Source organism: Vanellus vanellus (genome assembly GCF_965231255.1).
Source record: "Vanellus vanellus genome assembly, chromosome: 5".
In the NCBI taxonomy this organism is placed as follows: Eukaryota; Metazoa; Chordata; class Aves; order Charadriiformes; family Charadriidae; genus Vanellus; species Vanellus vanellus.
The window spans coordinates 35,575,466-35,593,604 of NC_138910.1; the positions used below are offsets into that span (position 1 = coordinate 35,575,466).

General features: G+C 41.8%; 1 protein-coding gene across 1 annotated transcript in view; it reads right to left on the reverse strand.

Moving 5' to 3' along the window:
* Nucleotides 1-2,950: 2,950 nt before the first annotated feature.
* Nucleotides 2,951-18,139, reverse strand: part of GLS (glutaminase) — a 64,841-nt gene continuing 49,652 nt past the window's right edge. Inside the window, exons 15-18 of the mRNA XM_082483412.1 lie at nucleotides 5,118-5,179; nucleotides 4,072-4,148; nucleotides 3,823-3,886; nucleotides 2,951-3,459 (exon numbers count right to left, since the gene is read on the reverse strand). Of these exons, the coding sequence (XP_082339538.1) occupies nucleotides 3,303-3,459; nucleotides 3,823-3,886; nucleotides 4,072-4,148; nucleotides 5,118-5,179 (360 nt within the window). The 3' untranslated portion in view covers nucleotides 2,951-3,302. The remainder of the gene's footprint in view (nucleotides 3,460-3,822; nucleotides 3,887-4,071; nucleotides 4,149-5,117; nucleotides 5,180-18,139) is intronic.

Here is an 18,139-nt window from a genome sequence, read left to right on the forward strand (position 1 = left end):
TCTTGTAAGCTTTGCACAACAGAAATGACCAGAGTACGTTTTCCCGGACAGCCTGAAGGCCTATTTCAACAGCAGTTACACAGATAACCAGTAAAAACCACCTTCATCATCATCATCTTGGTATTTCCATTTATTATGCTGTAAAAAGCAACACTATCTGGATTTTATTTCTTAAAATAAATAACTTTCATTTTCAGAACCAGTACAGCTCAAGTTTAGATTCATTCATGGGAAACTGCTAGAAATACATTCATCACTGTCTGTTCCCCACAATATAGAATCTAAAAGTCAAGATCAGCCCAGTCAGTTACAATGACCAGAAGTACACTGCCAATAAGTATAGTCACTGATAGTCCAGCTCTGAAGCAAAAAAAAATCTGGTACAATACATTTTGTTCACAAAGAGAGGCTAATTAATGCTAAGACTATCACAATATTTCTGAGTACAAAGCATTAAGTTAGCTTAATGATTTTAGGTTGTGATACAGAAGAAACAAATATGACATAAAAACAAAGGTGTGGGGGAATCCTCTTTGGAGCATAAGGAAGTCAGCATTTGATAAGATAACCAAAAGCTATTTACGGTAAAATCTACATGTCAGTGTCATGAATGATAAACAGCCAAACCAATGTACTGCATATATTTATATTTATAAATAACGCCATGTCTAAATAGCTGCATCGCTGAATTGGACATTACAAAATAATGCGTCTTCCCACAGTGAGAAAATACTAAAACTAACCAGCAAAAATGCACTGAAGCTAAGACCGGCTAAAAGCACTCAGTATGTTTCAGGAAAGCGTTAAGTTTAGGGACAGCCATGATCTTTAGTGTTAACTCACTTAAAATGCCTTCTTTTGGTTCTTTGTATATATGTCGATTATATTATATACTTATCTTTTAAAAATGCCAGTTTGAGCAATGCAAATTTCAGTTAAGTAAAGCTAAATCAGGTATTTTTCTGAGAAGCTAAAGGACATGTTTTAATAGGGGGAAAAAATATGGAAGAAGTCAGATTAGCACTAAGGTACAGAATACTAAACCGGAATCCATCTGAAAAATATTCCCCTACACTAAAGCTGACAGATCTGTTGCCAGAGAAAACATCTTGGAATTTAGTTCAGGGTGCTGCAGGGAAGGTCTTGTGCTACTCGGTGACCAGCGTGGCTCAGTAAAGAGCCAGAGGCCATTTTTATTTAGTTCTTGATTAGAACTAAGGTGGCTGTGACACAGGACGTGAAAAGAACAAGTTAAAAGCCTTCAGAAAAATAGCTGATCTTTAGAAAAAAAGACGGGGGAGGAGGGGGGAAGCTGCTTAAGAACAGTAAGATTCTTTAGGAAAAGTGTTTGATAACCACACCAGGCAGCTTCAAAATGGGATTTCAGGGCTTTAGACTTTCAGACTCTTCCAAGATTTCACCATCGTGAAGACAGTCACTGCTTGTGATGAGTATCAAGCACTTTTCCATGTGGTTTGTCCTCCCTACAGGGAGGCAGTATGGCATATTGACAAGAGACTGTACAGGAACTCAAGAGGATTTATTCACAACTATACTGACCTGCTGGGTCACTCTGGAGAAGTTACTTCTCCCTACATCTTAGTGTACCCATTTGCAAATGGAGGATAATGTGGTTCATATCATTTTTATAAAGTGCTTGGGCTGTTCTAGAAAGAATTTGGACACTATTTCAGAAGGACTTTGGTGCCTAAACAGAAAACGTGAACTTTGAGATCTACTAATGACTTGTACACTATGTGCTAGGATAAAAATAGCCGTATACGCGATTCTCAAGCACAATCTCCTTTTCCATGTGCTAAACGATTCTTGCCTAAAATTCTTGTGCGAAAATTCTTGCCTATGTCCAACAACTGTGTCATTTTGTGAATATCGAACTCAACTTTAAGCAACTGCTCACTTCCGAGGTTTTATGCCACAGTACCGGCAGAAGCAGTTGCACACGGGATAGGGAACTGTCGTAACATTGTACTTCCGCAAGCGACAAATATCTGCATCTACATTTCCCACGACGGGGCACGTGCCGAGCTGGCTCCGGTGGCAAGACAATAAATGCCACCGTTCACCCACAAAAGGCATCACCTACTTGTGCTCCTGATGCTGAAGTCCTGTTCTACACCAGCGAAATCCCACTGATGCAGTATCCTGCTCCCTGGTTGATGGTAGTGCAAGAAAAGAACATACCCAAAAATCTGGCTTATCTCCTGCTCTGCTCGTGCTTTGATTGGCTCCATGCTCCTTAAAGCTGTTTTCACTCCGTCCGTGTTCCTTATTACAAGCCTCAATTAAGTCAGATTTACATGTAATATTTGGTTTAGTACTTTGCCTTTCACATACTCCCATTCCCCTGGCTGGTTCCTGGTGCAACCGCCAAGAACGCCACGTGTGAGCCCACGAGGGGGTTTTTGCAGCTTGTCAAGGCTTGCTGTAGTGCAAATATACCCGCGAGGAACACGACTGCATAGAGTGGAAGCACCCGCTTTCCCCAGCGACGGGGAAGTACTTTAGCAGCTGAACATGGAGAGAGAAGAGGGAGGGGAGACAAAGGGAACCAAAAGAAACGCTTCCAAAACAAAAACAAAAAAACCCACTAAACAGTGTTCGATGTTACAAGTCACATTCCCCTATGCCATTTGGTCAAACAAACCTTAAAACAAATTCCCTGACAAGACTATCTCTAAGAAGAAGCCTAGACCATTGACAACTGTCACTCTTTTGATATTTGTATTATGTAAACAAGGTTGTGTGGAATTTTTTTTTTTATTATTATTATTTTTTCCCCAAAGGTAAGTACGGTTCTTTACTTAACACACCCAGCCTAAATCTACATCAGCATCCTCAGCTTTTGAAAAACCTCACTGACGCTCATACCTGACAGTACTCTGGCTCATCTCGGCCATACTGGAAACAGAGGGCTATAGAAACAAAAACTCAGCAGAAAAATTCCTGACCACAGACTAGAGTTCACATAGAACACAAAAATAAATTAAGTAGTGCACAGTAAAGCCAACAACAGCTAAATATTTTTATACATCAATTATATGCAGCATGAGGTAATATTGCTCACATTATGGAGGGAGATTCTTAGTTGGTTTTTGTTTCTTTTGAGAGAGATTGGATTTGTCCTGTGCGTATAGAAACTCCTGTAACATAACACTGAAGTAACAGAGACTTCTGTAAAATATATACCACTATCAGATAGAAACACACACGCTCTTCATTACTTATGTATACCACAATTAAATAGATAAGTGATTTGATTCTTAGGATCTAGCTGAAGATGATTATAGTAAGCCATCCAGATTTTTATGAACCGTTCGGTTCTCCTTTCCGTTGTTGGAATCCTCTGATGGCGTGTATTGGACCTGATACTCTTGAAGAATTTTAAATACATCGTGGTGTCCAAAATGTAAAGCTTCATCCATAGGAGTGTTATTCCACCTACAAGAAGCAGCACAGTTATTTCTAAGATCAGCACGCAAGCACAGAGCCAAAAGCACCAAGACCCTAGTTCTTTACAAACTGTGCTAATCATTCAGCACACAGACCACACCAAGTTCAGTAACCGTGAAAATACTTCGTAAGCTGAGCATAACCTGTTAAATAATTATTTTAATGGTTCACCATTTTTTATTCCTCCTTGCTCTGCAGAACCTACAGAGAACCAGCAGGACCCTGTTCCCGCTGCTTCAAGTGTACTGGCTCAAAGCATTCCCTCTTATTCCATAGAGAACCTCTCCTCACAGGGGTTACAGAGATGCCGTTACAGCACCTCTCCTCCAAACTGGCAATAAAACCACTCACCGGTCTTTGGGGAAAGGATTCACTTTGCATGCTTCCAGTAGAAATTTAACAACGTCCACATGTCCTAAGAGAAAAGCAGGATTGTGAGTGTACATATTTTTATATATATATATATATATATATATATATGTATATACATATAGACATAATTTTCAAAAGCAGGTATGCACATATATAAAGTGGAGATAATGTAAAGAAAACTGACCCCACTCCATTAACAGGTACACACAACGTACGAGGAGACATTACCTTCCGCAGCTGCTACATGCAGGGCTGTCCGTGAGTCATAGTCTCTTTGTTCCATATCCATTCCTGACAGAGCAAATCTAAAAAATAAAAAAAACCAAAAAAACAAAAAAACAAAACCCAAACCAACAGAGAAGTCTTACAGAATTAAAACACATTACAGAACTAGCACTGAACAATACCGCTATGCTAAAATGATGAAACATCTGCTGCAAGAGGATATAAATGGTATCGAGAGCATATCGTACTGTCAGTTATAACAAAAGGGGCCCTTACGGCTTTGGCTCTAAAAATAAGGTAGGGGCTTAATTTTCCTTTCTGATCTCTAGTTGTTATAAAGAAAAATAAAACAAAAATGCCTTTGCAGGGTTTGTAACAGCCAACATATCCAATTTAAAACCTAACAGGGACAATCTACGTCATCTAAGGCAAAGTAAATTTCTGCCAGCCGAGGAAACCCAGGAAGGGCTCCTGAGTCTGAAAATCCTGAACAGCATTACAGTATTAGGGAGTTTTTCCACCATGCTGCAGCGCTCCGGGACAGCAAAGCTCAACTATACACATTTTTCCAGCCACTAACTATATTCAGGTATATTCTAGCCACATTAATATGTTTATTTAGTCTGTTATTACTTTATACGTGGCCAGATTCTACTCTGGATTCCGAAAGCTAAGCTAGATTTCCTAACCTCCAACAACAGCGTGCGTTTTCCAGCCTGATTTTTTTTGTGGCAGTTTCAGAGTTGAATGATAAAGCAGGCTAGAGTACAGTTAGGGATTCTGCCACCACTATTAAAACAACTGGTTAAGGAAGCTTACTCCAGTACAACCCAAAGAAAGGGAAAACAATGGGATTTCAGGATAGTGTGAGGGTACCGTTTTGATAGTTAAGGTTTGGGGTTTTTTGTTTGTTTGTTGAGTGAACATGTTCTATCTCCAGTGCAGCTTGGACGCCCCCAACATGGACACAGTGTACATTCCTAAGTACACAGCAACAGCAGGTACCACATAAGCAGCTTTCCTATCCCCAACCCCACACCAATTTTTACCTTCGGAGTGCAGACACGTCCCCTGTGTAAGCAGCGAACAGCAGATTTATCACAGACTTCACCTACAGAGAGAGATGAAGGCCAGTTTATTTAGCTTCTTTCCTCAAAAAGAAAACAAAGGGAAAACACAGAAGAGCCCAGCGTGGCCAGTTGGTCCAGTGCTTACGAGTCTGTTAATTTTATCCCCTTCCCTGGCCACATTTTGCAGTATAAATGTAAAACACTGGAAGAATTTGTTCCAGCTTCCTTTGCTACCAGTACTTGTACATCTGTCTTTCCAACGCTGAAGTCATAAGAACAGTAAAAGAATCATAATATGCACATTTCTACTCTATGTGGTTAAAAAAAAAAAAAAAAAAAAAAAGCTTGCTGTATAGACAAACTCTCTCTTTGACTGCCCAGTGATGATACTGAGTATTGAATTACAAAGACAGCATCACTTTGTACAATTCACAAACCATAAACACCTCACTAAGAGAAACTCATTCTGGAAAACAAAGATTTCTTCTCCCCTCCTGCCCTCAGAGGAGACTCCTAATACTCAGAGAAATCCACGATGGCAGAAGAGAGGAAATGGTAACGGTTTTGCTTCGTATCACAGATTTTCCTTGCATACATCTAATACAGAGGCTTTCTTCAAAGAAACAATTTTAAGCAATTCTATCACATAATGAAGCACTACAAGACAAGCACGGTTTTGAGGCAGACAAAAGTAGGATCTTTTTAGCTCAAACAACGTAAGTAAAGTCTCAGGCAAGTAGTGCTTTTCTCAGCTGTATTAATGAGTAAGAAACCATAGTGTTAGGCTACCAGCTTCATCCCATGCACATTTTTAACACATCCTGACTATAACAACTCTAAAAATTTTAACAAAAGCCAAAAATGACCAGATAGATGGGTTTAGGCATCCCACCTCAGCTTCTTTCATAACTGACATGGCCACTTCTAGGCACCATTTCACAGCATTTTCCAGTAAACTTTAAATGCTGTGTTGCTTTTTAAGTCGAGTCTACAAATTTCTGTCCTTGCTACCAGCCAAGTAACAGAGACAAAGGAGAAAACTGATGCTGCACTGACCTTCCACACCAAGGAGGAGAAACAAAGAAGTCACCGCCCACAAGCAAGTCTCCCACAGATTTCTGCAAAAACACTGGCATATTTTCACAGGGCCACAGATGAGCCAACATCTGCGCCTCTTATAAACCAAAGTAGTGGAATTGCTTGGGTTTTTTTTGTTTGTTTTGTTTTTTTTGAGTTTTGTTGTTTTTTTTTTTTTTTTTTTTTTTTTTTTTACACCTCAAATATGCTCTGACGCAAAGAGAGACCGAAGCAAAAGGAGACAGCGCCAGGATGGAAACAGAGCCACGCTCCTTACTCCACTATCCACGAACTCCTTTTTGGTTTGCACTAGGAGGCTCGTGAGGAGCCTTGCACAGCAACTGCGAGACCTGCTTGGCAGGACCTGCAGGTCTCCACCCCTCCTCAGGAGACTCAGTATCCCCCAAGGCTGCTTCTAAACCCTGCTGGCTCTGAAGGCTCCCCAGGGCTCTCCCAGCACCCAGCCCAAAGCACCTGGGGCAAACCTGATGTCATTTCCCAGACTCTCCTCACAAGGACTACAGAGGATAGACCTGAAGGAATTCTGGTCCTCCCATGAAGATTTCACACACACACACACACACCCCCCCCTCCAGGAGCTTTAAACAAAAAAAAAACAAACACACAAAACAGAGACCAAGAACCCTACAGCTCGTCACTGTGGGCTTCGCTCTGGATGGGGAGCCAGCCAGCCCTGGCTGAGCCCACCCACCCCTACAACCTTTCGTCTCCTCCCCAAGGTTTCCCCTGCCCAGGACAGCTGGGACGGTTCCTTCCCGTGGTCCTGTTGCGAGCATCCCACAGGGATGCCGCGTCTCATCGTTTCCGGAGGTGTCAGGGATGCAGAGACTTTTGTATGACCAAGGCCAGTTAAGGGCAGCAGACACCCAAAAGCACCCTCACTAGGCTTCCAAGAGAAAACATCCCAGTCACACAAAAATATTAAAGCCTCCTAAAAGGACGTACGTCTTTTATAGACACTGGGCTGCAGGCTGTATTTAAACGCGGGCATGAAAGGGGAATTTAGTTTGGTAATCTCTAAATGTCATCAAGATGATTCAGGGGTTTTCCTTGCTGCGAGAGCAGTACCGCCGGAGCCCTGCAGGCAGACATTCCAGGTCCTGCAGGTGCCCAATACTCTCCCCCGTCCAGGATCTAGGATCAACAAAGGACATTCTGCCTTTAGCAAAAACCGTTTCAGAGGTAACTGATCCTTTTTGGCTGGGCTTCTTTATGTTTCTGGGAAATGCAAATGTGTATTAAAATAATAAAATAAAAAATAACGCGCTTTTCTTTCTTACAAACAATAACTTTCCAAGGGCAGCTGGGGCCAAGAATCCCTCTGGATTCAGCTGAACATTTTGCTAAGAAGCCATTTTCAATTTCTATAATGATGTGTCAAAATGTAATTTGGAGATTCCCAAGGCTTTCTAACACAATAACTGAGGCTGTGTCTCTCAGCAATCTGGGAGAGGTTAAGGCTGCTCCTTTAAGATGTAAAATCTAAGGTCACATTATTGTAAAACTGAACTTCTTGACAGATCAAAACAAAAAGAAATTTAAGTCCAGACAAAAAGAAAAAAAAAAAAAAAAAACGACCCTGCCTCTTTAGTTCAGAAGAAGGAAATTTGAGAGGCAATACGACTGGTCTCTGTACAACAGTAAAGGTAATGGGATACACAAAGCAGGTGAAAAATAAATTTAGCAGGACAATCATTAGCAGAATAATTACCCCAAAACTGCTTAGGAATGAACTCAAACTGGAAAAAAGCAGAGTGTAGTCGTCACAGCTGAAACAACATCCCCTAGCTGAAACCTGCCTTCATTTCAAGTGAGACTTTAATGATTTTATGGAAGAATTAGGTTGGATTTGCTAGCAATGAAACACACCTCGACTCTGTAACTTCACCCTACTCTATCAGCAGCCAGGCCAAAAATTTAACATATTTTATAAGGTGTGAAAAGGCAGCCATAAACAACAAAGATGGGCATAAAAAGTGAATTCAAGAATAAAACTTAAAAATCTGCAAACAGAAAATACATTTTTAATTCAAAGAAAGAATATACAGTTTCCATGAGCATCTTCTGGAACATTCCTTAGTTTTCAAGAGACTATCAATCCAAGTAGCATATATATTTAATCATTATGTAAGAGGTTATCACTTACATTGAGAAAAAGTGAAAATGTGAAAATAACTTGCTGCCAGAAGCTTTGTATCTGCACAAAAATCTCACTTAGGCAGCCATAAAAATCAAGCACAACCAAGGCTTCAAAAATGCAGGTAAAAATTCTCTCCCCCCAAACTCACAGCTTACTAGCCTGAAATAACAGGTCCGTTGCAAAACTCAAGAGCCAAAGAAACTCTGAAGTGGGCGCAGCAAACATAGTTGTGGGGATTTTAACCGTAGGTGAGAAAAAAAAAATAAAATAGTGAAGACGACAGATGAGCTGTATCCACTCAAACTAAGTAGGGCACAAGGGACAAGGCAACTAATTTGAGTGTTTAGAGACTGTCATTGAGTTCCTCACAGAGTGATTCATTATCTTCTGTACACCACATTCAGTACTCGTGTCTCTGTTGACTGCACTGATGAACACAATTTTTCCCCTCATCTTCAGAAACAGGAATAGAAAGTTTACCTTCAACCCGACAGCCATGAATTACCTTTTTCTACTGCACAGAATTCCTTAACTATGAGAATTTAATAAAAGGAGAAGGGACGGAGTCCCTTCGCTATATATGAGTTGGATCAAACATGACCATACAGCTATACAGCAGTACCAAACTCAAAGAGAAGACCGTTCCATCTTTTGTCAAATGGGAGACTATACCTGCATCCACCATACCAGAGGAACCCAACAGCCCTCTCGTCATCATGCCAGAAACACCAAGCGCCATTCATTTAGCTATGATGAAACCTTCTTTGTCCACAAACACTTTTCCCCTGAGTGCTGGATAGAACCCTTGTTATCCAGGTGGTGAAACCTGCAAGGAAAGGTTCCTCAGGAATATTTGTCACCCAACATTACAGATCAGAAGTCCCAGACCACACACCTTGTATTTTCACTTTCAGGTTAGCAGGTGTTAAGAGGTCTCAGACTCAGCTGGATGAAGCTATGATCAACTCAGCCTAGTGCTGGCAATGGTCCTGCTTCATGTTGGAGGTGGCCACGACCTCCCGAGGTCCTTTCCAACTAACCGTTCTGCAAGTCTGTGGGTAAGAACGTGAGCAGCACAAGAAAGAAAAATCAAGACCATTGTTGCCAAAGAACTACACGGAGGTCAAGTTAAAGGAAGGAAACACTCGAAGTTTAGAGCAGCAGGAAGTCACGCGGCTGCAGCAGATGTTTCAGATAAACACAAGGGGCCAGAAGGAAAAAACACCAACCCAAAACCCCAAAAGCGCAAACCGAGTGAGATATGGCATCGAAAGTTACACAGGAAAACTGAGCGTTAAAGTGACTCCTAGTCCAAAGCTTTCATACTGCAGTTATTTAAAATACCTCCTAAGCCTGACTGTGCCAAAAGTTTCGAAGAAGTCTCCTTCAAGCAGCAGGAGTCAGACGTGGAGCCAACCGCACACGAATGGAGGAAGCCCAGCAAAACACAAGGGCTGCCTCAGCGTTTCAGGGCGCTTGTGCCCAGCGCACAGCACGTACGCTGCAGTCCCCCATTTCTCTGTAACGCACATTGTCCAAGTACTTTGGTAAGACACGATAGGTTTGGGGTTTTTTCCATTTCTCAGCGTACCGACCTGAAAAATCTAATGAAAAAAAAACGAGTTTAACTTCAGTATTAATGTGCTGAAGTTACTTATCGCAAACGAAATTTCAACACATCTAATTGATCTGAAAGGTTTGACTGGCATGTGGGAACAGCCTTGGTGGAGTATTTGTAACAAAACAGTCGAGCTGCACACCCAAACCCAGCCCACACGAGACTTATTTAAATAGTCTTAGCCTCATAATGGTTAACAGCAAATCCCCACACGAGACCGAGATGAGAATCACTTCTCTTAACACAGACTAGTTTAGGGGATGTTTTTTTTGTTTGTTTGTTTTTTTAATGTAGAAGAACAGCACGTGTATCCCTGCCTAGTTCTAACGCTATCAACAGAAGATCTCTCCAAACGCTTCACAGAGAGCAAGCTGCTCTCCCTACGGGCACTAAGATGAGAAACTGAGGCCCAGAGACGGAAATGAACTGCTACAGTCTCGTGGCGATGGCAGAGGGACCCGGCACCTTCTGCCCACCGCCTCACACGCTTCAGCGTTATTATAAAGCAACCAAACCTCAAGCAGGAACCAAACCCAAGCAGCTGGCCGTACCAGGCCCATCCTCTGTACGGGCCCGCGTGTCCCCGTCACCACGGGGCTGTCTGTCCTGCCCCGCTATGGCTGCAATGACACCAGCACAGCGGGATGAGCCTCTGCGCCGGACTCCGCTTGGGTCGGGAGAAAAAAAAGCCAGACAGCTGTGTGCGCAAAGAAAAACAAATCCTTTAGAAAAAAAAAAAATTAATTTAGCTCAGAGCTGGATTAATTCCATGAGAGGCTCTTAGCTAAAAAGGTCGCTGAATCTGGATTTTAATTTCCTACTGTGTCCTGCTTCCTGAGAGCATCCCCCTCCACCCCCCCATTTTTTTTTGAAACATTACAGAATTTACAATCTAAAAAAAAAAATAAAATATTACTTCCAACTTTACTGTTTCTCCAGGTGGCTGAGGAATTCAGTCAAGCCCAAGAGTTTAAAATGGTGCCGCTAAAGGCAATACAAACAAGGATAAACAAACAACCCCCCCTCATCTTTCCAATGCTCTTTACATGACATTTAGGGACAAAGCCACTGGTTAGCCTTCAAAAAGGATGTTCAAAATATTGGGGATGAAAAAAGGTTGTTTGAAAGCATATTGTTTCTCAAGAACTTTGACATATCAGAACTTTGCTATGCACCAGACCCACAGTGCTGACAGGAGACTTTCAAATACCACGAGGGGGGGGAGGGGAACGAGATGGCAGAGGTAGTTGAGAAAAAAAGGCCACCACTCTCTTCTCTCATTCCTCATGTTTTGCGCTTAAAATGGGACGCAACGTTTCCCTTTGGGAACCCTGCCCTCCTGGCCAACTGGCTTGAAGAATGAAGTTTTAAACATTCCCCTGAGCAGCACAGGGGTGTGGAGGTACATTGGGGCACAAACGTCAGCTCGTGCAGCTCAGGACTTCCCTAATGAGAAGCAGCTGTCACACCGAGCCCGAGCCCTGACGCACCGGCATCTCAGAGCAGGTCCCAGATAAGCGAGACTTGGTGCATGACACCCCACCACCCACTTGTCTCCAGACAAACGCTCCCAGCTGTAGGAGAGCTGCCCTGAAATGGGACTAAAGCTCTGCAGCTCTTCACCAGTATAGAATGCACCAGAGCAAGGAGACCAGCTTCTCTAGAAGCATCTCTGAGGCACAGTTCTCCACACCACTAAAACCGCCTAACACTGCAGCACAGTTAATCTGCATTTATGACACCTTGGCTGTCTTCCTTCGGCACCTGCACCGCCAAACGGAGGATGACGCAGTGCAGTTTCCCTATTTATAAAAAAAAAAAAAAAAAATTAAAATCTGACAGACGTTATTTCCAAACTGCAGATCCTGGCAACACCTTGCTACAAGCAGGAGAAAGACGAGAACGCAAAGCACTCGGTGACTTCTCTTTCTCACCGCTCTGAAGGCCACCCCTGCCTGGCAGCTGGGGACGCAGGAGCAGAGGTCCCGCTTGCCAAGAGATGGTGCCTGCCCCGGCACCCCTCACCGCAGGCACTGGGCTTTCGCACCCATTGTTAACAGCACACAGCGTCGCTAAGCCGGCTCAGCGCTGGATTAACGCCGAAACGCAAAAAATAGATTTTTAAGCTGTCTAAGGTGAGCGTTTCTCTAGCGAACGAGGATTAACATTTCATATGGGGAAGAGAACGACTACTGTAAAGTCCTCCTATTCTCCCGACCTCTGCAAACAATCACGTACGGACACGTAACGCAGAAGCAAAGAGTTTACATACGCCAAGAGGGACTGCACAAGGTCATAAAAGCTCCAAAATCAACATAAGTTTGACTTCACAGTACTGCTGTTATGCTACGTTTCCTAAAGCAAAATCATTCTTCCCATTCTCCAGAAAAATTACAGATTTCTAGATGCTCATTTTATCAGTGGAAAAAAACATCCTGAAAACTAAAAGATACCAATATAAATTCTGAAACAGTAGTGGTGACCTTAAAAAAAAAAAAAAAAAAAACAAAACAAAACAAAAACAAACAACAGGAAACCCACAGAATACAACAAACCACCCACATCCCCCAAAACCCGAATCTAGAACTCAAATTAAATGATTCAGACGTCCAGCTTTTACACACTGAACTGATAATTCACCTATGCCGAAGCACAGACTATGGATGACTTTCTCCTTGCATGCAAGGTCACAAAATTCAGAAAAAAACTGCCCAAAATTACTTTTGAAGCTTCAACTCCGAAGTTAAACCTAGAATACACGTAGCCCCTAAAAGGACAAAAATAAACCAGAGACAAATTTCAGAGAGGAACGCATATGCCTGTACATTCCGACACTATACAGGACTGACTATTTTTAAAATTGGCCATTTTTAGATTTACATTTAATTTGCAATAAACTGGAATCTGCTCTCCAGGGCCCACTGACAAGGCTTGTGTGGGAAAAAAAAAAAAAAAACAAAACCAAAAACAAACAACCAAAGCCCACTGTTCAAGTCTAAAAGAGAGCCACAGGTTTTCTTAAAAATACCATTCCTCAATATGAAATTAAGCTGTATTTTGCAAGGAAAGAAATCTCAATTGAAATTTAGCATTTTTTGCAACTGAGCTTCTGCTTTGTTTCCCCTGAATTAAAGTGAAAGTTACTACCTAAGGGTAAGTAAAACATTTACTTTTAAGAGTAAAAACTGAGACTGAACCGTAAACAAATATCCAACCAAAACAATATGGGTTTGTCAAAAGCACTGAAGTATTACTCCATCCTCCCACTGGAGTTTCTTACAGCTTTTACTGCTACTTTTCAGGCTGGCACAAAGAGATGTCTGTAACATCCAGCATATTTGAAGGACCGAGACTGGTATTTAGATGTCCATAGTGCCAGCGCTGGAGAAGTGCCCATGGAACACCCCTCACGCAGAGATGTCCAAGCACAGCCAAGCGTTACCTCCACTCCACAGCTGAGATGGGAACGTCCATCCGTACTTCTCCATGTGTCCCCACTCCAGTGTAAGCAGCCCGCCAGGATACAACACCCAAACTAAGCACTGCTTTATTCCCCCGGTTTCAGCCCAGTTTAGGTGGGTGGCCAGAGCTCCTGGGGCTGGCTCTGAAGCAGTCTCGGAGCTCACCTAGCGAGGATCTGCCCCCTGAGAATTTCTAGGGACGGACAGTCCATGAAGGCACTAAGCAAGCTTTGGATTAAGCCACAAAATTAGCTTATTCTACAGAAAACTAACAGGTAAGTAAGAAAACACAATTTCTCAAAATACCTTAGTGAAGCATGCAAAAATAAGTCTTTTGGCTCGACCAAGAGCAATGAACAGACCACACCTACCTCGACAGCAACCTAACGTCAGCTGCCTCCGACAGAGCCTCTTGCCGCCATCCTACACGAACACAAGGCTCACAGAAGTTTAGAAAGTTAGAATTCCTTGGGAAATTCCTTGTTCCCATTATACTATAGATAATTAGACGGCATGTGAATAACTTAATGGATATGCTTACACACATTAATGACAAATAAATACTTGAAAATACAAACAAGGCTAGCTTTTCCATATAACTTTCATTTCTTCTTCAGGACTTCCCTCCCCAGCTCTTTAGCCTATTTTCTGCACTACTGATCCTTGTCTCCTCATGTAATTCGAAGACAGCGCAAAAATAACTCCAGAATCTGCAAATATTTACTCTTCCGTGTTTTGAAACTAACACAGGAAATAAGAGTTTTGTCACTTTTTTTTTTTTTAATCCCATCCATTTTCTAAAAAAATACACCAGCTCTCATTTCTTTTCCTCTAGATGGTGCAAGCTCCTCATTACAGCCGGAGACGGAGGATGATACCACCTCCTTTAGTTTTACGAGCTGCGGGTGCAGCATTTATTTTTGGAGTCAGGGCTGCAACAGTAACTTTCAAAGCTGCTACCACCGAGTTTATTTTTTGGAGTCTCCCCAGTGGAATTAACTTGAAATGCCGCTTGGGCAGCCACGATTCACACAGTTTTCAACCAACAGCACAAGCCAACAGGCTCATAACACGCTTATTTATTGCTCGGTAACCGCCTTACAGTTCTCATCAGCCATGTTCAGACACAATTCCTGCATATACTTGAAAGCTGCTTCTCCCATGAGTTATGTCTAGACTGCAGCCACACAAGAGCCTGTGTTCTCACGTATACATATCCAAAGCAGCTTTAAAGCTTTAAACCAACTGTACTGCGGTAGCTGAAAAAAAAAAAAAAAAACAAAAAACAAAAAACAAAAACTCAGGGCAAGCCAGCAAACCAGTTAGGTATTTACCCGGATTGGCAGAGGAGCTTCTCAGCCTCCCCTTGGCCATATCAGGTGGCAATACAGTACCGACAGCTTTCAGTCTGCAGTCACTTTGGTGAGTTAAATGCATTTATGACCGCAACAAAGACCCGTTCCAGTGCTCTGTAACCTATGTACAGACCCTTACTGCACCTGGATAGTTGAGATGATTACACAGAAACACAAGGAATGCGTTATTTTAGGTATCGCTACTGCTTATTCATGAGTTTGTACTTTATTTAACGTGGTACAAACATGCTGGACAATTTTCTATGTTAAAAGGGTTTTTTTGACCTTTAAATTACTGATCTGACTACAGATCAGGATGGCAGCAGTCAGCAGCTGCTAAAAGGAGCTGGATATGCCATGAGAAATGATTTGCTGCTCAATTAGCAGTCCAGCAGTAAGCATATGCCAGGGAATCGCAAGGGCAGCCCCCCAAGGGCTAGCACGGCGGCTACTGCCTCTCACCTCTGCATCAGAAGGCACTTCGGACCCACATGGAAGGAAGGTGGGAAAAGTTACGAGACAGGTGTGACTATTTGCTAACAAACAGATCAATTCAGCAGAAAGAGTTATGCAAACCTGAACGGTTTGGTTTGGTTTCTTTTCAATTGTATAATCAAGCTGGTCAAAATCCTGGTACGCTTTTAAATGTCCTCTTTTCACAATTCAACTTTTTAAATTGTTTCAAATCCAAATCAAATCTTTTGAAAGAAAGACAGTCATTTCTTCTTCTGACTTTGCACATTTTTAAATTGGCAGGCGGACACTGAGCTTGTAGCACTGACATAGAAACAAGCTTATACTGCTAGCTCCGTCTTAGCACCTACCACAGAAGCTGTGTATGTAGCTGAACATAAGAATCATTTAATTAAACCAAATATATATATTGAAGGTTTCTCAACACCGGGGGGGAGGAATAAAAATAATCATAAACCCCTTCCTCCATGCTGAGAATAACTGTCAGTCTCCTTTACTGGATAATGCATAGGCTAAAGTTGCAAAAGGAAGAGGGCAGTCTTCCCAGAGGTGAAGGCTGAGCAGAGAGATGGTTTCTTTCCCTCCCCCTCCTTGTCTACTAGTTTCAAATGGATTTCCACCATCCACACTTCCTTCAGATTCAAACCTTTTAGAGATAGGTCAAAAAGTCTGAAGTACTAGACTATGCCTCCCTGAAATTGTAAGTAATTAGTGTATAAATTTTGCATTTTACAGTAAACTGACTTTCTTTGCCCATCTCTGCCCAAAGCCCTTTTTTCATCAGAATACTTCAAAATAATCTAGGTATTTAAAAACATCTAAAAATGATACTTGCTACAAGGTAGCACAATACCATAACTGTCTGTCCATCTTTTCTGCTCTGTTAACATACTATTTTGCATGAAATTTTAGAAGCCAAGCAAGGACACAGGAAGCAGTAATTGGGAGAAGGTTACCTTTTCTTCTGATCCCATTTGCAGCTACGAAAGATGGACTAAACCAGAATTCGCCTCTTCCAATCCCAACCTCTTGCTCATAAGCTGATCATCAAGTAGACAGACCATTCTGAGAATAGTCTGTCTCACTGGTATTCCTCAAAACAACATCTCTCTACCTGTGAAAAGGCTAACTCATCTTAAATACTAACAGGCAGGAGGTGTAAGATCTTCAAGGAGTTAAAAAAAGAAAATCCTTTAACGCATATGGAGAAAAGAATAAGAGTCAAGATAGGACTGAGCTCAGTTCTACAACTAATTCAGCCATTGCACATGCTCAGAGATTACGGAATGTCATCCTTCTAATTTTTAAATGATCAATGAGATTTAACACCTTGTAAATGAAATTTAAAATACTATGTATTTCCAATACATTTGTGAATCCATAAGTAATAGTCTATTTCATCTTAAGTTTGGTTTTGCTCAAGTGTCTGAAAGACAGTAACAGCAGCACTGGTTGAACTGTCCATGAAGACGGCAAACTATGAAAGCATAAACTTTATTTCACAAAAACAAACACTGAATTTGCAATGACTTATTATTTACAGTTCTTGCTATTGAATAATTTTGATTGTTTAAGATAAGACTATTTAATTTAAATTAAGAGTTAAATAATTAAACAAAATGTTCACTAGATTAAGTGAAACATCTACTTACCTTCAGTAACTGAGATTCTTTCAGAAAGACCATGCTCATCTATTCCACTCCTGAGATGCGTAAACCCCACAGGGTGAGCTGAGGCTGTTTTGGCCAACCATCACACTCCCACCACTGCCTCCCCCCAATGGAAGCAGATGAATCAATCCTTCACCAATACTGATTCTAGAACTTGAGCTCCAGATGTGGAGAGTGGGTCACAAACCGAAGTTTAGCTGAATCCCTGCGTACAAGCCTCTCCCCCCAAACCAGGGCATTCAAACTCATTTTTATCTAGAAAATAGTACGTAGTATCATAAGAATGTCCAGGGTGCATGGACGGGGCAGTTTCTCCTTTCCTGTACCATCATTAGGGGCAGTGGGTGCTCAGCATGACAGTGGGAAAAGTTGTGGGAGGAACAGCACAGGATTGGTTGTGTCTTTCCCCTTCTAGCAGATAAAATCGCCATTAAAGATGAACTAGTTTTCAAGGGGTACACAGAAAAAAGAGCATGTAAGTCACAGCTCAAGATTCAGAGCCATCGACTCCATCAGTATGAGATTACAAGATCCCAGGAACAGGAACTTCTCTAATTGGAAGACAATTCCTGCAAAAAGACTTCAAGATGCCCTTATACACAACTACGGTACTCAATATTAAGAACAGGTACTAGGATGGACAGAGACAATATTGTTCTGTCATAGATACCCCTGAACAACTCACAGATGACCCTAAACTCTTTCAATACAGGAGGCCTTTCTTCAGCAACTAATGCTGAAGCTTCATGGGGGTTTAGATGATGATGGTGATGTAGTGACTAGACAGCTTCCCTCCCTACACATATGCACACTTGGATAAATCGACGAGTCTGGTAGAAGAGTAGCTAATCTCAAGTGCTACTCACTGACAATTATTTACAGATGTTTTATGCTTTGCTTCACACCTATGACCTTTGTTTTGGAGATGATTATGTTGATTTCAAAAGGTAATGCTGGGAAGGAGAGAAACTTCAGTACCAAAACTGCCTTGACCAGATTACAATGAGCATGGTTATGCTCGGTTCCACCTGCTGTTTCTGATTTCTTCTCCTATCAATGAACTAACACACTTCTTACTTTTGGAGACAACAGAATGAGGCATATTACAGACAAAACTCCAAAAATGAGAAGTAAAAAAATTCATCATCTTTCTAAAGTTGGTTGATTCCACATACCGACAGGGTC